This window comes from Narcine bancroftii, chromosome 4 (genome assembly GCF_036971445.1).
Source record: "Narcine bancroftii isolate sNarBan1 chromosome 4, sNarBan1.hap1, whole genome shotgun sequence".
Taxonomy (NCBI): domain Eukaryota; kingdom Metazoa; phylum Chordata; class Chondrichthyes; order Torpediniformes; family Narcinidae; genus Narcine; species Narcine bancroftii.
Genome location: NC_091472.1, coordinates 234,601,409 through 234,620,256, shown reverse-complemented (window position 1 = coordinate 234,620,256; position 18,848 = coordinate 234,601,409). Strand labels below are relative to the sequence as shown.

Below are 18,848 nucleotides of genomic sequence, written 5' to 3'. Positions count from 1 at the left end.
CAGCTGAATATTGGGCAGTGTAATTTAAGACACAGACTAGCTCTGGCATGGGATAAAAATTTAATTACCTGCATCAGGATCACTCTCTTCCCCACCCTCTTCCTCCAACCATGGCTGTTTCTGATAGTGGGGAGGAAAGGGGAGGCAGGGTAGGACCTGATATGGACTGGGCACCTCAGAAAGGTCACACTTAATCTGCTGGAGAAGAAGTGGGTTTAGGGAAATTCCTCGGAGTAAGCGCAGATTACGGATACAACCTATGGAGATAAAAGACATTTCTATTGTACTTAGAGCTGTAAAAGAGAAAATAACAGGTCATGTTCAGTACACATTAACTCCTGGTAATCCAATACCACTTTATACCATACAGTGACAGCTCACCATTATCTGTTTCCCACCATTACACATACATATCTTTCCTTAAATAGAAACAATCTCCTTTCCATCTTCCCATATTGCACAAAGGCACTGTATCCCATCCAAATCTCACTCCTTCACACTGCTCACCATTCTCCCTTGCTCCTCAGTCTTTATCTCATTTATGATGTCTGTGGAGATATTGCTCTCTCTGTTTAATGCTGCCTGGAATGATTTACAAGGATGACGGTCTTTGTGTCATTAAACTAGAATACAACTTCCACACATTTCTGCTCCTGCTGTGGAAACTGGCAGTGAGAATAAAGGGAGCATTAGCATTCTTCCCCAACAGAAACAACAATGGGTCATTGGACGGATTATATTTTGCACTCTTTGCTGTCAGGTAACAAGTCTATGGGACCAGCAGCCCTGATACCTTGACTAGAGTGCCTCCTGGCAGCTGGCAAAACATGTTGTCTGCACTGAATGGAGAAAATTCCTCATCAGGAAGAAATCTTCCCAAGACTGTGGGAAGGATTAGAACCTTCTCTTCGGCAATATTGCCCAGACTTTAGACCATGACATGGAATGGTCAACTGCCTATGCTCGTGCTCAGAATCCGCAAACAGTATGGAACAGGCAACATTCATTGGAATTGTTGTTTATGTAGGGCTTAAAGAATTATTGAGGATCCCTATTATGTATCATACACAGTCTTTGACCTACTACCATCAGGAAGGAGGTACAGGAGTATGAAAATCAGGACTTACAGGCTGGGAATGTAGAATATTCAACAATACAGTATAGTACAGGCCCTTCAGCCCACTATGCTGTACTGACCTATGTAAACCTACTTCACAACCATCTTAATTTTTCCCTACCTCACACACATAACCCCCAATTTTTCTTACATTCATGTGCCTAACTGAGAGACTTTTGAATCTGCCTCTTGTACCAACTTCCACCACCACCCCTGGCAATGCATTCCAGGCATCCACCACTCGGAGTGGAAAAAAAACTTTTCTCCACTCACCTTAAACTGATGTATAGTCTCCCCAGGAAAAAGGTTCTGGGGCTGTCCACCCTCTCCAGGCCCCTCATAATCTTAAATACCTACTGAAGATTAAGGCATTCTTCTCACAAATTATGAGATTGATGAATGGGATCCTGTAATCTTGGATTGCTTTCCAATGATACAATAAGATTATTTCAAAATATTTATAGATGTTTATTTTATATTGTCTATTTGTGATTATTGTGTGTGTGTAAGTCATAGGAGCAGAAATAGGTTATTCAGTCTATCCTATTCAATCATGAGCTGAACTATTTTAACTTCAGCCCCACTGTCCAGGCTTTCTCCCTATAACCTTTGATGCCCTGGCTAATCAAGAACCGATCAATCTCTGCCTTAACTACCATCCAATGGTCTGGACTCCACAACCAGCTGTGGCAACCAATTCCACAGTTTCACCACCCTCTGGCTCAAGAAATCCTTCCACATTTCTGTTCTAAGTTATGCCACTTTGGTACAGTATGTCTACATGTGTGCACAGAGGGCTGGAGAAACACTGTTTCATCTGGTTGTATGTGTACAGTCAGATGATAATAAACTTAAACTTGAACTTGAGACTCACCTGAGCCTTGCAGCTGGTGTAGGAGGTGAGGGTTGCAGGTCTCAGTCAGGCAAGTAAGGTACCTCTTCGCTGAGTAACCAGGACGAATTTTGCGGTTCCCAGGATGACTCTTGTGCCCGATGAGGAACCCTAGATAAGGTTCTGATTGGTTTGGACTTGAACTATTCTGGGGGAATAACATCAACATTAATTTATTTCACTGAACCGTGTGCAATGGTGACTGCTGAGGGTTTGTTGATGGAGGGTATTTGGTCTCTTTCAAAAATAAAAAGTGTTCCTCAAATCAGGAAAATCAAAGTATTCACAGGCTTAAATTGCTCTTCCCTTCCTAATGATCAACACGACCTCCTCAAGTTCAAATGTACCTCTCAGTTACACCTATCCACCTTAGCATTTCTTTTAATCCGACCTGGGAGTTGCATGGGGAACAGCCTATGTTGGAGGGAGGAGAGGCTGAAAGGTGAAGAAGGTTGTACTGCGCAGATGGGAGCAACTTTAGCTGCGAAGGTGGGCATGGTCGGGGTGGGGGGAGGGGGGAGTGGGATGGGTGCTTGGTGATGAGATGTACTGTCCTTGGAGAACCACTTCCAAGGTGGTTTCTCATATATTCATTTGGAAAATCATTTGCATACACTCCATGAATTTGTCCTCCACACTTCCAGCTAATGATTTTTAAAAAATTTACAGCCAGACCCACACATCTGTGAAGAGATAAATATGAATTAATATTTCAAATTGATGATATTTCATTAAGATTTAATATTTTTATTTCAGGTTTCTAATATCTCCAGTTTGTTTTATTTTTCCTACTTTATCTCTCTTTCCCAATGCAGATATGAGACAAAAGTAAAGGTTCCATTCTTGTCATGTAATACTACATTTAGAATCAACATACATGAAATTCTTTAACTTTTGCCTACTGTAAGGCAGACAGAGAGTCACCACTTTGTCCAGCGCCCCTCAGAGAAACCTACAGTATCCGTTGTTCCTGGGCAGTCTCCCCTCCAGTACTGACCAGGCCTGAGCCTGCTTAGCTTCTGAAATCAGACAATCTCAAGCTTATTCAGGCTATCAGGTTTCTGTCATGGTGTCTGATTGCAAAGTTCTATCTGATCGATTACCTAGAACATCCAGATCTGATTGATCTCATGCCTGGACTCCTCTGACCTTCCACGTAATGCACTACGTAACTGCTCAGACCTGTCTGTAGAGGGAGTCACGTGATGGAGTAGTGGCCGGACGGTGAACTCCAGCCCTCTCCAGAAAAGTCGGAAAAAACAAAGGAAAACACAAAGGCACAGAAATAAAAGTTAAAGAAAAGTGAGTATAAAGGTGCAAAGAAGATGGCAACGAAAAAAGAAAAGTCGAAACCAATGGTAAGAAGAGAGGAAGAGAAGACAACGGAAGATGAAGGAAAAGGCATTACCTGCTCGAAGAGGCCCGCGGTAGAGAGAGAAACCCGCTCCCTCAGGTCGGTAGAAATTGGACTACAAAAATGGCTCGCTGAGCCGAGTAAAAGTGAGCAACCGCGCATGAAAAAAAACACACCGACGGGAGGGGTGACCAGCTGGGGAGTCGATCTCCACAGCCGGCAACGACAGCTGCAGAGCACCTCCAGCAAGAGGAGAACACAGAAGACAATGGAAACAAGAAAGAAGAGAAGAGAAGGGCAACAAAGAAGCAGCAGGTGGCCAACCCAGAGGAAGAAGAAGAGGAAGAGGAAGAGTACAGTGAAATAGAAGAAGAAGGGAAAGGCAAGATAAAGGATTTACTTTCTCTTATTAAAGAATACATGGAGTCATTTAAAGAATGGCAAGTGCAGGAATTTGATGATTTAAGAAGAAGAATAAACAATACAGAAGAGAAAATGAATAAAATAGATATGACCTTATCAGAAATGGGAAAAAGAATGGACAAGGTGCAGGAACGAGAAGCAGCAGTAGAAATGGAGGTGGAGGACTTCAAAAAGAAATTAGAGGAATCTAATAAAAAAGTTATAGAGACACAAGAACTGTTAGCTCAGAAAATAGATATAATGGAAAATTATAACAGAAGAAATAACATAAAGGTAGTGGGCCTTAAGGAAGATGAAGAAGGCAAGAATATGAGAGAGTTTATAAAAGACTGGATCCCTAGGATCCTAGGATGTCAAGAACTACAGCAAGAAATGGAAATAGAAAGGGCACATAGAGCATTGACCTTTAAACCACAACCACAACAAAAACCAAGATCTATTTTAGTAAAATTCCTAAAATATACTACAAGAGAAAAGGTACTGGAGAAGACAATGGAAAAAGTAAGAGAGGGCAACAAGCCACTGGAGTACAAAGGGCAAAAAATCTTCATTTATCCAGATATAAGTTTTGATCTCCTAAAGAAGAGAAAGGAGTTCAATACAGCAAAGGCGATTTTATGGAAGAAAGGGTATAAATTTATACTAAAGCATCCAGCGGTATTGAAAATATTTATTCCAGGACAACAAAACAGACTATTCTCGGATCCAGAAGAAGCACGAAAATTTGCAGAACAATTACAAAATAGACTGAGGGATGAAGACATGTAATAAGAGTAAAAATGACCACGATTTATATGTATGTGGGTAAAGAAGTATAAGTGTGTATATGTATAATGTGCATACGTGAATGTATCTGTATTTAGAGGAAAATATAGATAGTATAGACAAGAATTAATAAGGGAAGGAAATGGAATAGAGGGAATAAGGAGGGAACTAAAAGAGTGACCTTTGTTACATATGAAAAGTGAAATCTTTTCTGGGGGGGGCTGGGTGGGGGGGAGTTGCGGTCACTGCAAAATCAGCTGACGCTTGCGAGTGAATTCGCAAACCCAAATGGAGAGGGGAGATGTTGTTGTCCGACAAGGGATAAAGGACAACACAGGAGGGGAAGGGGAGATTGGGTCTAAAGAAGTTTTAAATAAGAGAATAAGGAAAATGTTTGATGTTTTAGGAATGTTGTCTTATAAAGGGTTTAAAATAAGAAAACAGAAATGGAAAAGGAGGAAAGGTAATGATGGAAAAACGGAAAGGGAAGATAAACAAAGTATAAAATGGCTACGTTGAACTATATGACTTTGAATATTAATGGAATACATAACCAAATTAAAAGGAAGAAACTGCTAAATTTACTGAAAAAAGAAAAAATTGATATAGCATTTGTGCAAGAAACACACTTAACTGAATTGGAGCACAAGAAATTAAAGAGAGATTGGGTAGGACATGTAACAGCAGCGTCGTATAATTCAAAAGCAAGAGGAGTGGCTATATTAATTAGTAAAAATGTGCCATTTAAAATAGAAGAGGAAATAATAGATCCAGCAGGGAGATATGTAATGATAAAATGTCAGATATATTCGGAGTTTTGGAATCTACTCAATGTATATTCACCTAACGAAGAAGATCAAAAGTTTATGCAAGATATCTTTTTGAAGGTAGCAAATACGCAAGGGAACATATTAATAGGAGGAGATTTCAACCTGAATTTGGATTTAAATATGGATAAAACTGGGAAAAAAATTAACAGAAAGAACAAAGTAACCAAATTTATAATTAAATCAATGGAAGAAATGCAACTTTTGCATATATGGAGGAAACAACACCCAAAAGAAAAGGAATATTCAAATTACTCGGCTAGACATAAAACATACTCAAGAATAGACCTATTTTTGTTATCAGCTAGTATGCAAGATAGAGTAAGAAAAACAGAATATAAAGCTAGAATACTATCGGACCATTCACCCTTAATATTGACAGTAAAGCTAGAGGACATCCCTCCAAGAATGTATAGATGGAGATTAAACCCCATGTTACTTAAAAGGCAGGATTTTAGAGAATTTATTGAAAAACAAATAAAAATGTATTTTGAAATAAATACGGAATCTGTGGAAGATAAGTTTATACTATGGGATGCAATGAAAGCATTCATTAGAGGGCAAATAATAAGTTATGTAACCAAGATGAAGAAGGACTATAATCAGGAAACAGAGCAGTTGGAAAGGGAAATAGTAAATATAGAAAAAGAATTAGCAATGAAGGAAGATACAACTAAAAGAAGAGAATTGGCGGATAAAAAAATAAAATATGAAACACTACAAACATATAAGGTAGAGAAGAATATAATGAAGACAAAACAGAAATATTATGAACTGGGTGAAAAAACGCACAAAATCCTAGCATGGCAGCTTATAGAACAAGCTAAAAAAATGGTATTGGCATCAAGGAAAAAAGACAAACAAATTACATATAATCCAAAAGAAATTAAGGAAAACTTTAGAGAATTCTATGAACAATTATACCAAACTGAAAACAAAGGGAAAGAAGGGAAAATAGATGAATTTCTGACTAAATTTGAACTACCAAAACTACAAATAGAGGAACAAAATAAATTAACAGAACCATATGGAATAGTAGAAATACAAGAGATAATAAAAAAATTACCAAATAATAAGACACCAGGAGAGGATGGATTCCCAATAGAATTCTACAAAACATTTAAAGACTTATTAATTCCGCCCATCCTGGATGTAATCAACCAGACTGATGAAACACAAAGCTTACCAGATTCATGTAAAACAGCAATAATTACAGTAATACTAAAGCAAGGGAAAGATCCACTCTTACCAGCGTCATATAGACCAATATCTTTACTAAACACAGATTATAAGATAATAGCTAAACTATTAGCAAACAGATTAGCAGAGCATGTACCAAAAATGGTAAATTTAGACCAAACTGGATTTATCAAAAAAAGACGCACAACAGACAATATTTGTAAATTTATTAACTTAATTCATGCAGTAGAAGGAAATAAAGCACCGGCAGTAGCAGTTGCTTTAGACGCAGAGAAGGCCTTTGACAGAGTAGAATGGAATTATTTGTTCAAAGTATTGCAAAAATTCAGTTTACCGGAGAAGTATATTAATTGGATTAAAGCATTATATAAGGGACCGTTAGCGAAAGTGACAGTAAATGGACATGTATCAAAGCAATTTAACTTAAGCAGGTCAACGCGGCAGGGATGCCCACTATCACCTTTATTGTTTGCGTTAGCTATAGAACCACTAGCAGAATTGATAAGAATAGATAATAATATAAAAGGAATAAAAATAAAAGACAAGGAATATAAAATCAGTCTATTTGCGGATGATGTTATAGTGTACTTAACAGAACCAGATCTATCAATAAAAGAATTATATAAGAAATTGAAGGAATATGGAGAAGTGTCGGGTTACAAGATTAACGTAAATAAATGTGAAGCAATGCCTATGAATAATGCGGACTTCTCAAAATTTAAGAAGGAATCTCCATTTAGATGGCAAATGCAGGCAATATGATACCTAGGTGTACAAATAAACAAAAATCTCGGCCAACTATATAAACTCAATTATTATCCACTAATGAAAAAATTACAGGACGATTTAGAGCATTGGAAAGATTTACCACTAACACTAATAGGAAGGATAAACTGTATTAAAATGAACATTTTTCCAAGGATATTATACTTATTTCAGGCATTGCCAATACAACTGACAGAAAAATTCTTCAAAGAGTTAAAGAAAATAATAAGGAAATTTTTATGGAGAGGGGGGAAACCGAGGATAGCACTTGATAAATTAACAGAATGGTATAAACAAGGAGGCTTACAATTGCCAAACTTTAAAAATTATTATAGAGCCGCACAATTAAGATACCTATCAGATTTTTATCAAACAAGGGAAAAACCGAGGGAGGAGTCACGTGATGGAGTAGTGGCCGGACGGTGAACTCCAGCCCTCTCCAGAGAAGTCGGGAAAAACAAAGGAAAACACAAAGGCACAGAAATAAAAGTTACAGAAAAGTGAATATAAAGGTGGAAAGAAGATGGAGACAAAAGGAGAAAAATCAAAATCAACGGAAAGAAGAGAGGAAGAGAAGACAACGGAGGAAAAAGGTGAAGGCCTTACCTGTCCGAAGAGGCCCGCTGTGGAGAGAGGGCCCCACTACCTCAGGTCGGTAGAAAAAGAACTACAACAATGGCTCACAGAGCCGAGTAAAAGTGCGCAACCGCGCATGCGCGACTCCTCGCGCATGCGCGATGCGCATGCAAAAAAACACACCGACGGGAGGGGGGACCAGCTGGGGAGTCGATCTCCACAGCCGGCAACGACAGCTGCAGAACACCTGCAGCAAGAAGAGACCACAGAAGACAATGGAAACAAGAAAGAAGAGGAGGAAAGGGCAGCAAAGAAACAACAGATGGTCAACCCAGAGGAAGAAGAAGAGGAAGAGTACAGTGAAATAGATAAAGGGAAAGGCAAGGTAAAGGATATACTTGCTCTTGTTAGAGGATACATGGAGTCATTTAAAGAATGGCAAACACAGGAATTCAATGATTTAAGAAGAAGAATAAACAACACAGAAGAGAAAATAAATAAAATGGATATGACCTTAACAGAAATGGGGAAAAAAATGGACAAGATGGAAGAACGGGCAATAGCAGCAGAAATGGAGGTAGAAGACTTAAAAAAGAAATTGGAGGAATCTAATAAAAAAACTAAAGAGACACAAGAATTACTAGCCCAAAAAATAGATATAATGGAAAATTATAACAGAAGAAATAACATAAAGATAGTGGGCCTTAAGGAAGATGAAGAAGGCAAGAATATGAGGGAGTTTATAAAAGAATGGATCCCTAAGGCCCTAGGATGTCCAGAACTACAGCAAGAAATGGAAATAGAAAGGGCACATAGAGCATTGGCCCCTAAACCACAACCACAACAAAAACCAAGATCTATTGTAGTAAAATTCCTAAGATATACTACAAGAGAAAAGGTACTGGAGAAGACAATGGAAAAAGTAAGAGAGGGCAACAAACCACTGGAGTATAAAGGGCAAAAAATCTTCATTTATCCAGATATAAGCTTTGAACTCCTAAAGAAGAGAAAAGAGTTCAATACAGCAAAAGCGATTTTATGGAAGAAAGGATATAAATTTACACTGAAGCATCCTGCGGTATTGAAAATATTTATTCCAGGACAACAAAACAGACTATTCTCGGATCCAGAAGAAGCACGAAAATTTGCAGAACAATTACAAAAATAGACTGAGGGATGAAGACGGGTAATGAGAGCAAAAATTATCACGATTGATATGTATGTGGGTAAAGACAAAAATAGACTGAGGGATGAAGAAGGGTAAGGAGGGTAAAAATGACCACGATTGATATGTATGCGGGTAAAGAGGTATAAGAGTGAATAGAGACAATGGGCATATGTGAAAGTATCTGTAATTAGAGGAAAACATAGAGAGTATAGACAAGAATTAATAAGAGAAGGTAATGGAATAGAGAGAATAAGGAGGGAATTAAAAGAGTGACCTTTGTGACATATAAAAAGCGAAATCTTTTCTGGGGGGGGCTGGGTGGGGGAAAAGAGCGGTCACTGCAAAATCAGTTGACGCTTGCGAGTGGATTCGCAAATCCAAATGGAGAGGGGAGATGTGGTTGTCCGACAAGGGATAAAGGGCAACTCAGGAGGGGAAGGGGAGATTGGGGATAAAGAAGATAGAAATAGGAGAATAAGGAAAATGTTGGATGTTGTAGGAATGTTGTCTGGTAAAGAGTTGAAAATAAGAAAACAGAAATGGAAAAGGAGGAAAGGTAATGATGGAAAAACGGAAAGAGAAGATAAACAAAATATAAAATGGCTACGCTGAACTATATGACTCTAAATATTAATGGAATACATAACCAAATTAAAAGGAAGAAACTACTAAATTTACTGAAAAAGGAAAAAATAGATATAGCATTTGTCCAAGAAACACACTTAACTGAATTGGAGCACAAGAAATTAAAGAGAGATTGGGTAGGACATGTAACAGCAGCATCGTATAATTCAAAAGCAAGAGGAGTGGCTATATTAATTAGCAAAAATGTGCCATTTAAAATAGAAGAGGAAATAATAGATCCAGCAGGGAGATATGTTATGATAAAATGTCAGATATATTCGGAGCTTTGGAATCTACTTAATATATATTCACCTAACGAAGAAGATCAAAAGTTTATGCAAGATATCTTTTTGAAGGTAGCTAATACGCAAGGGAACATACTAATAGGAGGGGATTTCAATCTGAATTTGGATCCAAATATGGATAAAACGGGGAAAAAAATTAACAGGAAGAACAAAGTAACCAAATTTATAATTAAATCAATGCAAGAAATGAAACTTGTGGACATATGGAGGAAACAAAACCCAAAAGAAAAGGAATACTCATACTACTCGACTAGACATAAAACATACTCAAGGATAGACCTATTCCTGTTATCAGCCCACATTCAAGGGAGAGTTAGGAAAACGGAATATAAAGCTAGACTATTATCGGACCACTCACCCCTGTTATTGGCAATAGAGCTAGAGGACATCCCTCCAAGAATGTATAGATGGAGATTAAACCCCATGCTACTTAAAAGACAGGATTTTAGAGAATTTATTGAAAAACAATTAAAAATGTACTTTGAAGTAAATACGGAATCAGTGGAAGATAAGTTTATACTATGGGACGCAATGAAAGCATTCATTAGAGGGCAAATAATAAGTTATGCAACCAAGATGAAGAAGGACTATAACCAGGAAACAGAGCAGTTGGAAAGGGAAATAATAAACATAGAAAAAAAATTAGCAATAAAGGAAGATACAACTAAAAGAAGAGAATTGGCGGATAAAAAAATAAAATATGAAACATTACAAACATATAAGGTGGAGAAGAATATAATGAAGACAAAACAGAAATATTATGAACTAGGTGAAAAAACACACAAAATCTTAGCATGGCAGCTTAAGACAGAGCAAACTAAGAAAATGGTATTGGCAACAAGGAAAAAAGACAAACAAATTACATATAATCCAAAAGAAATTAAGGAAAACTTCAGAGAATTCTATGAACAATTATACCGAACCGAAAACGAAGGGAAAGAAGGGAAAATAGATGAATTTTTGACTAAAATTGAACTACCAAAACTACAAATAGAGGAACAAAATAAATTAACAGAACCATTTGGAACAGTAGAAATACAAGAGATAATAAAAAATTTACCAAATAATAAGACACCAGGAGAGGATGGACTCCCAATAGAATTCTACAAAACATTTAAAGACCTAATAATACCGCCCCTCCTGGATGTAATCAACCAGATTGATGAGACACAAAACTTACCAGATTCATGTAAAACAGCAATAATTACAGTGATACTAAAACAAGGGAAAGATCCACTCTCACCAGCGTCATATAGACCAATATCTCTGCTAAACACAGATTATAAGATAATAGCTAAACTATTAGCGAACAGATTAGCAGAACAGGTACCGAAAATGGTAAATTTAGACCAAACTGGATTTATCAAAAAAAGACGCACAACAGACAATATTTGTAAATTTATTAACTTAATTCATGCAGTAGAAGGAAATAAAGCACCGGCAGTAGCAGTTGCTTTAGACGCAGAGAAGGCCTTCGACAGAGTAGAATGGAATTACTTGTTCAAAGTATTGCAAAAATTCAGTTTACCGGAGAAGTATATTAATTGGATTAAAGCATTATATAAGGGACCGTTAGCGAAAGTGACAGTAAATGGACATGTATCAAAGCAATTTAACTTAAGCAGGTCAACGCGGCAGGGATGCCCACTATCACCATTATTGTTTGCGCTAGCTATAGAACCACTAGCAGAATCGATAAGAATAGATAATAATATAAAAGGAATAAAAATAAAAGACAGGGAATATAAAATCAGTCTGTTTGCGGATGATGTGATAGTGTACTTAACAGAACCAGAACTATCAATAAAAGAACTATATAAGAAATTGAAAGAATATGGAGAAGTGTCGGGATACAAGATAAACGTAAATAAAAGTGAAGCAATGCCTATGAATAACGCGGATTTCTCAAAATTTAAGGAGGAATCCCCATTCAGATGGCAAACGCAGGCTATAAGATACCTAGGTGTGCAAATAAACAAAAATCTAGGCCAATTATATAAACTCAATTACAATCCACTAATGAAAAAATTACAGGACGATTTAGAGCATTGGAAAGAGCTACCACTAACACTGATAGGAAGGATAAACTGTATTAAAATGAACATTTTTCCAAGGATACTATACTTATTTCAGGCATTGCCAATACAACTGACAGAAAAATTCTTCAAAGAGTTAAAGAAAATAATAAGGAGATTTTTATGGAGAGGGGGGAAACCGAGGATAGCACTAGATAAATTAACAGAATGGTATAAACAAGGAGGCTTACAATTGCCAAACTTCAAAAATTATTATAGAGCCGCACAATTAAGGTACCTATCAGATTTTTATCAAACAAGGGAAAAACCAGACTGGACGAGACTAGAATTAGATAAAATAGGGGAAAAGATACCTGAACACATATTATATAAATGGGACGAAAAATTGGTACAACATAGAACTTCTCCAGTATTACACCATCTCCTCAATATATGGAAGAAGATTCATGTAGAAAGAAATAAAATAAATTACCAAATACCAAAACTAATATTGACGCAAAATAAGCTACTCCCTTTTACAATAGACAACCTTGCCTTTAGAAAATGGGAAAAAAAAGGGATTAAAAGAATAGAAAATTGTTTTTCAGGAAGTAGATTCTTATCCTTTGAACAAATGAGAGATAAGTACAATATAACTGGAGATACAGCGCTGGCATATTACCAACTGAGATCCTACTTGAAAGATAAATTAGGAAGCAACTTGAGTTTACCAGAGGGAAGTAACCTTGAATATGTGATTACAGATACAATGTTAATCAAAAGATTTATAAAAAATATGTATATTAAACTCCAAGAAAAGGAGAATGAGGAAACAAATGGTAAAACTAAACAAAAATGGGAACAAGATTTAAATATAAAGATAAAAAAGGAAACATGGGAGAAGTTATGCTCTGGAACGATGAGAAATATAATAAATACGAGGCTGCGTATGATACAATATAATTGGTTACACAGACTATACATTACACCGCAAAAGTTAAATAAATGGGACCCAACAGTATCTGATAGATGTTTTCGATGTAAAAAAGAAAGGGGAACAACAATTCATGGAATCTGGACATGTGAGAGAGTAGAAAAATTTTGGGATGATCTCAATCAGATATTAAATAAAATAACAGAAAACAATATACCAAAGAATCCAGAGATCTTTCTCCTAAGTAACATAAAAAATAAAGAATTTGGAATTGACTTGGAAGATGCACAAAAAAGATTTGTCAAGATAGCCCTAGCCGTAGCAAAAAAATGTATTATGTCAACCTGGAAATTGGAAGATAATTTGAAAATACAACAATGGTATATAGAAATGAATAAATGTATTCCATTAGAAAAAATAACATATAGTTTAAGAAATAATATTGAAATATTCGAACAAGTATGGGAGCCTTACATTAAATACAATAGCGAAAACCTACCGGGAACAAACATTACCTAAGTTGATGGAAGGAGAAGAAAAGAAAAGAATGGACTCAGTAGAATTTCTGGTGTATTTTTGTTGAATGACAACATTGTCTAACTGAATTAATGCAACCTAGATTGTATACCTAAAATGGATGAGAGGGGGGGGGGTGGGGGGGTGGCTTGGGAGGAGGGAGGGGGGAGGGAGAAAAAGTCACTGTAAATGTGTGGAAAAGAAAAAGTGTATATCATGGCTATTGTGATTTATGGTGTGGAAAAAAAAAAATAAAAAAAAAAAAAAAAAAAACGATTTAGGAGGAATGCTCAAACTAAAGGAGGTGGTGAGTAGCACAGGAGACACAGGCCAGATCAGAACAAAGAATGGTCTGTAAGAAACAAAGGGAATGGAAAACAAGTCTAGGAGGAAGATTAAGGCAGGAGGAGGTGTTAAAGAGAACAGCAGAAATTGGCCGGACAAGAACAGAATGGTGATTAGAAATATCTGGGGATGAATTAATTTCTGATCAACACAACAGGATAGTCTGGCCTGGAGGATTAAGATGGGAGTGCTACACCCCAGATATCTGCAAAACAGGAGATGACTTGTGATAACCCTTATGCAAAAAGATCTAGCAAAGGAAGACAACTTTTGTTCTGTATGATAAGGTTGACCTATATAAACTGGACAATAGGGGTCAGTCTTGGGGAGTAGCTCACTGTGCAAGTGACCTATGAACTAATGAGTGACCCAGAGCTCTGTTAAGTTTTATTCTTGTGCTGTGTAATAAATTGACTGTTGAACCGAAAAAAAAAAAAAAAAAAAAAAAAAAAAAAACAAGGGAAAAACCAGACTGGACGAGATTAGAATTAGATAAAATAGGGGAAAATATACCTGAACACATATTATATAAATGGGATGAAAAATTGGTACAACATAGAACTTCTCCAGTATTACATCATCTCCTCAATATTTGGAAGAAGATTCATGTAGAAAGAAATAAAACAAATTATCAATTACCAAAACTAATATTGACGCAAAATAAGTTACTCCCTTTTACAATAGATAATCTTTCCTTTAGAGAATGGGAAAAAAAAGGGATTAAAAGAATAGAAAATTGTTTTTCAGGAAGTAGATTCTTATCCTTTGAACAAATGAGAGATAAGTACAATATAACTGGAGATACAGCGCTGGCATATTACCAATTGAGATCCTACTTGAAAGATAAATTAGGAAGCAGTTTGAGTTTGCCAGAGGGAAGTAACCTTGAATATGTGATTACAGATACAATGTTAATCAAAAGATTTATAACAAATATGTATATTAAACTGCAAGAAAAGGAGAATGAGGAAACAAATGGTAAAACTAAACAAAAATGGGAACAAGATTTAAATATAAAGATAAAAAAGGAAACATGGGAGAAATTATGTTCTGGAACGATGAGAAATACAATAAATACGAGGCTACGTATGATACAATATAACTGGTTACACAGACTGTACATTACACCTCAAAAGTTAAATAAATGGGACCCAACAGTATCTGATAGATGTTTTCGATGTAAAAAAGAAATGGGAACAACAATTCATGCAATCTGGACATGTGAGAAAGTAGAAAAATTTTGGGAAGATCTCAATCAGATATTAAATAAAATAACAGAAAACAATATACCAAAGAATCCAGAGATCTTTCTCCTAAGTAACATAAAAAACAAAGAATTTGGAATTGATTTGGAGGATGCACAAAAAAGATTTGTTAAGATAACTCTAGCCGTAGCAAAAAAATGTATTATGTCAACCTGGAAATTGGAAGATAATCTGAAAATACAACAATGGTATATAGAAATGAATAAATGTATTCCATTAGAAAAAATTACATATAGTTTAAGAAATAATATTGAAATATTCGAACAAATATGGGAGCCTTACATTAAATACAATAGCGAAAACCTACCGGGGACAATCATTACCTAAGTTGATGGAAGGAGAAGGAAAGAAAAGAATGGACTCAGTAGAATTTCTGGTGTATTTTTGTTGAATGACAACATTGTCTGACTGGTTTAATGTAACCTAGATTGTATACCTTAAATGGATGGGGGGGGGGGGGGTGGGTTGGGAGGAGGGAGGGTGGTGGGAGAAAATGTCACTGTATATGTGTGAAAAGGAAAAAGTGTGTATCATGGCTAATGTGATTTATGGTGTGAAAAATAAAAATTTAAAAAAAAAAAAGACCTGTCTGTAGCTCTGCCTAACTCGCCTAGCTCACTGGAATATCCCAAATCTACCACTACATGTGGAGCCAACAATTGACTGATCTGCTCTGTGATCCACAACCATGGCCAAACCAGTGCCTGACTTGAATATCAAGTGCACGACCCATCGAAGTGCGGTTGATCCCGTCCCCACTGACATTTGTCATACCCACCTCTGTCCGTCCATATGCAAGGACAGCCCTGACCAAGTCACTCAGAGTGCAGAGTTGAAGCCTGGCTGGTCGCCTCCACTTTGCTCCATGCTGCTTCTGCCAAGCTTTCAAGGCCAAGACCTCAGAGTAAAGCACCAGGGCTCCTCTTCGTGTGCTAAATGTTTTGGGAACTGTTGACCTGCGATCATGTAGGCAGCCATTGTTCATGCACATCTTGAAGGCGATACAATCAGCATTGCTCCAAGCCTTCCAGTTAAAATAATCCTGGAACAGTCAAAACAATGGAATTCAATCACAGAATAAGGAAGGGGCGACTGGAGCTGAATCACTAATTAGGGATAGAAATTATTTAAATGCATTTGATGTGGTCTTTCAGCACACCTTGATTGTTCTGGCTCACAGAGCTCTCTTTCCCTGTAGCCTAGGACATCCTGCCCCTCAGGCAATGATCCCATACCTTTGAGAAGTATGTTTAGTTCCATGGTCCGTTTGGGCCACACATTCTGGATCCCAAATATTCCTCATCCACTCTTGTACTTTCTGACTATTCTGTAAAACTCTTGGGGGAGGCACAATTAGCAAAAACACTACTACAGCACCAGCGGTATGGCTTGGAATCTGGCACTGTCTGTAAGGAGTTTATACGTTCTCCCCATGTCTACATGGGTTCCCTCCTGGTTCTCTGCCACCCTTAAAAACCATGGGGGGGGGGGGTTGAAGGTTAATTGGTTATAATGTTTGAAGTTTTATTTTGATATATATATTGAATTTTCAGTTTCGGTTCCATTGTACTGTATTTATTATAAAACCAATAAAAAAAATTGGAAAGGTTAACTGGTGTATTTGGGTGGCACAGACTCGTGGACCGCAATGGCCTGTATGCCTAAATTAAGAAAAAAAAAATCAAAAATTCCTCTTCATATCGCACATTGTCCCTTGTCTGTTGATGTGATCCTGACACAGCCTATGGCTCAGAAGCAGCTCCCATATGTAATCTGTGTAATCTGCTCGATCGTTTCCCTCCTCTGGCTCTATCCTGAGCCCTCTCTCACCTGTCCCGGACCCACTCTTTTTTTCTTCCTTTAGCCTAGCCCTCAGGTCACTTTCTTCCTGCTAACTCCGACATTACTACCTGCTCCCATTCTCAGAGGGGCATCACTCTGTTGGTGTAACTATTCCTTGGTTCCTGAGAAAGGATTTGCTCTTTTTGTCACTGAATATGATTGATTAATAATAACACTGGCATTTGGATGAAAAACAGGATCATGACCTTGACACAAGTATCAGGACCTACTGATGTACTTCGGTTCAGGACACATGTATCACGTCCTATCAAAGTACTTAGGTGAGGTTACTAGATGGTGATATCACCAGAGGCCTATCTCAGGCTATAGCTCTTGAGGTCAGTGGCTGAGAGGAGAGGTGCAGGCTATAGCACTTTGCATTTTTTGGGGTTCCTCATACAACCCCAAAAATGCAGATCATGGTCCAGTTGCTGCAGAAATGAATCAGAAGTCAATCCACAGGACCATAAACGTGGCGGAGAGGATGACTGGAGTCTCCCTACCCCCCACTCCCATCAATGTGATCTACCGGAAGAGGGTACACAAAATCTTGTGGTCCCCCTTCCACCCTGCACACAGCATCTTTCATCTGCTCTCAATGGGCAAGAGATACAAGAGTATCAGAGCCAGCACCTCAAGGCTGAAGAACACCATGGGCACTGAGACTGCTGAATGACCAAAGGAACTGCTCACACTAACCACCCGAGACTCCCATATTCATGAAGCAATATTTATGTGTGTTATGTTTAGTTGTGTGTCTGCATGTTTTGCACCAAGGACTAGAGAAAGCTGTTTCATCAGATTGCACTTGTGACAATAAACTTGACTTGTCTTGATAACCCCACTAATGCTAGTCTATCTCTTCCTCTTCCAGTGGTAAGGCTGTGTTCTAACTCTCCAGGTGGCATCTGCTCTCTTGCCCATTCTTACTGACCTGACAGTGGGTAAGTTCAGGTAGACACCAAATTCACACTCATTCGTCTCACCTGTGCTTCGAAATAAACGTCCAAGCGCTCGTGCACCAGTTCTCCATAGCCTCGGCTCAGTAAGGACAAGTTCCACATGCTGCTCCCTCCAACTTAACTTCCTCTCTCCTCTCTGAATGAGTTAATTTTCACTCCACAAATTCTCTTTGAAAGGCAGCGGTTCCACAATCCTGCTGGAATGGAAGCCCAATTGATCTGCAGTACTGGTGGAATTGAATTCCATCAGATCCATAATTTCAGTATAACAGAATCCTCTGGAATTCAAAACCTGAGCAGATTCTCTATCAAGTTGGAAAAAATCCCAATGGATCCCAAATCAGAGTGAATATTAAATTCTGGTGGATCTGAGGTCCGACATCCCAAACTGTAGCAAATCCCAGTAGCAGCTCCAAACTAAGGACCTGGTTGCTGGAGTTGACAGCTTGCTGACTCTCTCTTCTCTCTCTCTCTCTCTCTCTCTCTCTCTCTCTGTGTTAGTTGGTTGCCTTGGAAGCAGAAAGGCGTAGCTGGTAGAGAACAAACATCACACAGTTGCATTAAAGGCCAACCACAGATTTCTTTCTGTGGCAACCATGGAAAATAAAACCTGATCCCAACAGGATTTGTTCACATCCTCTCTGACCTTAATTATAATCGTTCAAAGAAAGGGTCCCTGCATTTGAGGGTCAGGCTGATCTGTCTGATAACCTTTTGACAAAACTTTACAAATAAGGGCACAGCCCAGACCAAGAGTCTCAATGATAATTGGGCACAGATTCTGATGATATACCCTCCAAACACCTTGATGGTAACATCATTGAGAATGACATCCCAAATGGGTCCTCATACTTTCTGTATGGCAAATGCCAATAGCTTTTTTTGTGTGTTTTCTTCCCTTTTTGAATAAAGGAGTTACATTCTATTTTCCAAATGAACAAAACCTTGTCTGA

The 18,848-nt window shown here is 37.7% G+C and overlaps 1 protein-coding gene across 1 annotated transcript in view; it reads right to left on the bottom strand.

Annotated features, from left to right (window-relative positions):
• LOC138762443 (uncharacterized) overlaps nt 1–17,997 on the bottom strand; it is a 72,021-nt gene extending 54,024 nt beyond the window's left edge. Inside the window, 4 exon segments of the mRNA XM_069936200.1 lie at nt 75–257; nt 1,992–2,157; nt 15,870–16,133; nt 17,920–17,997. Coding sequence (XP_069792301.1) covers nt 75–257; nt 1,992–2,157; nt 15,870–16,133; nt 17,920–17,997 — 691 coding nt within the window.
• Nucleotides 17,998–18,848: the final 851 nt, after the last annotated feature.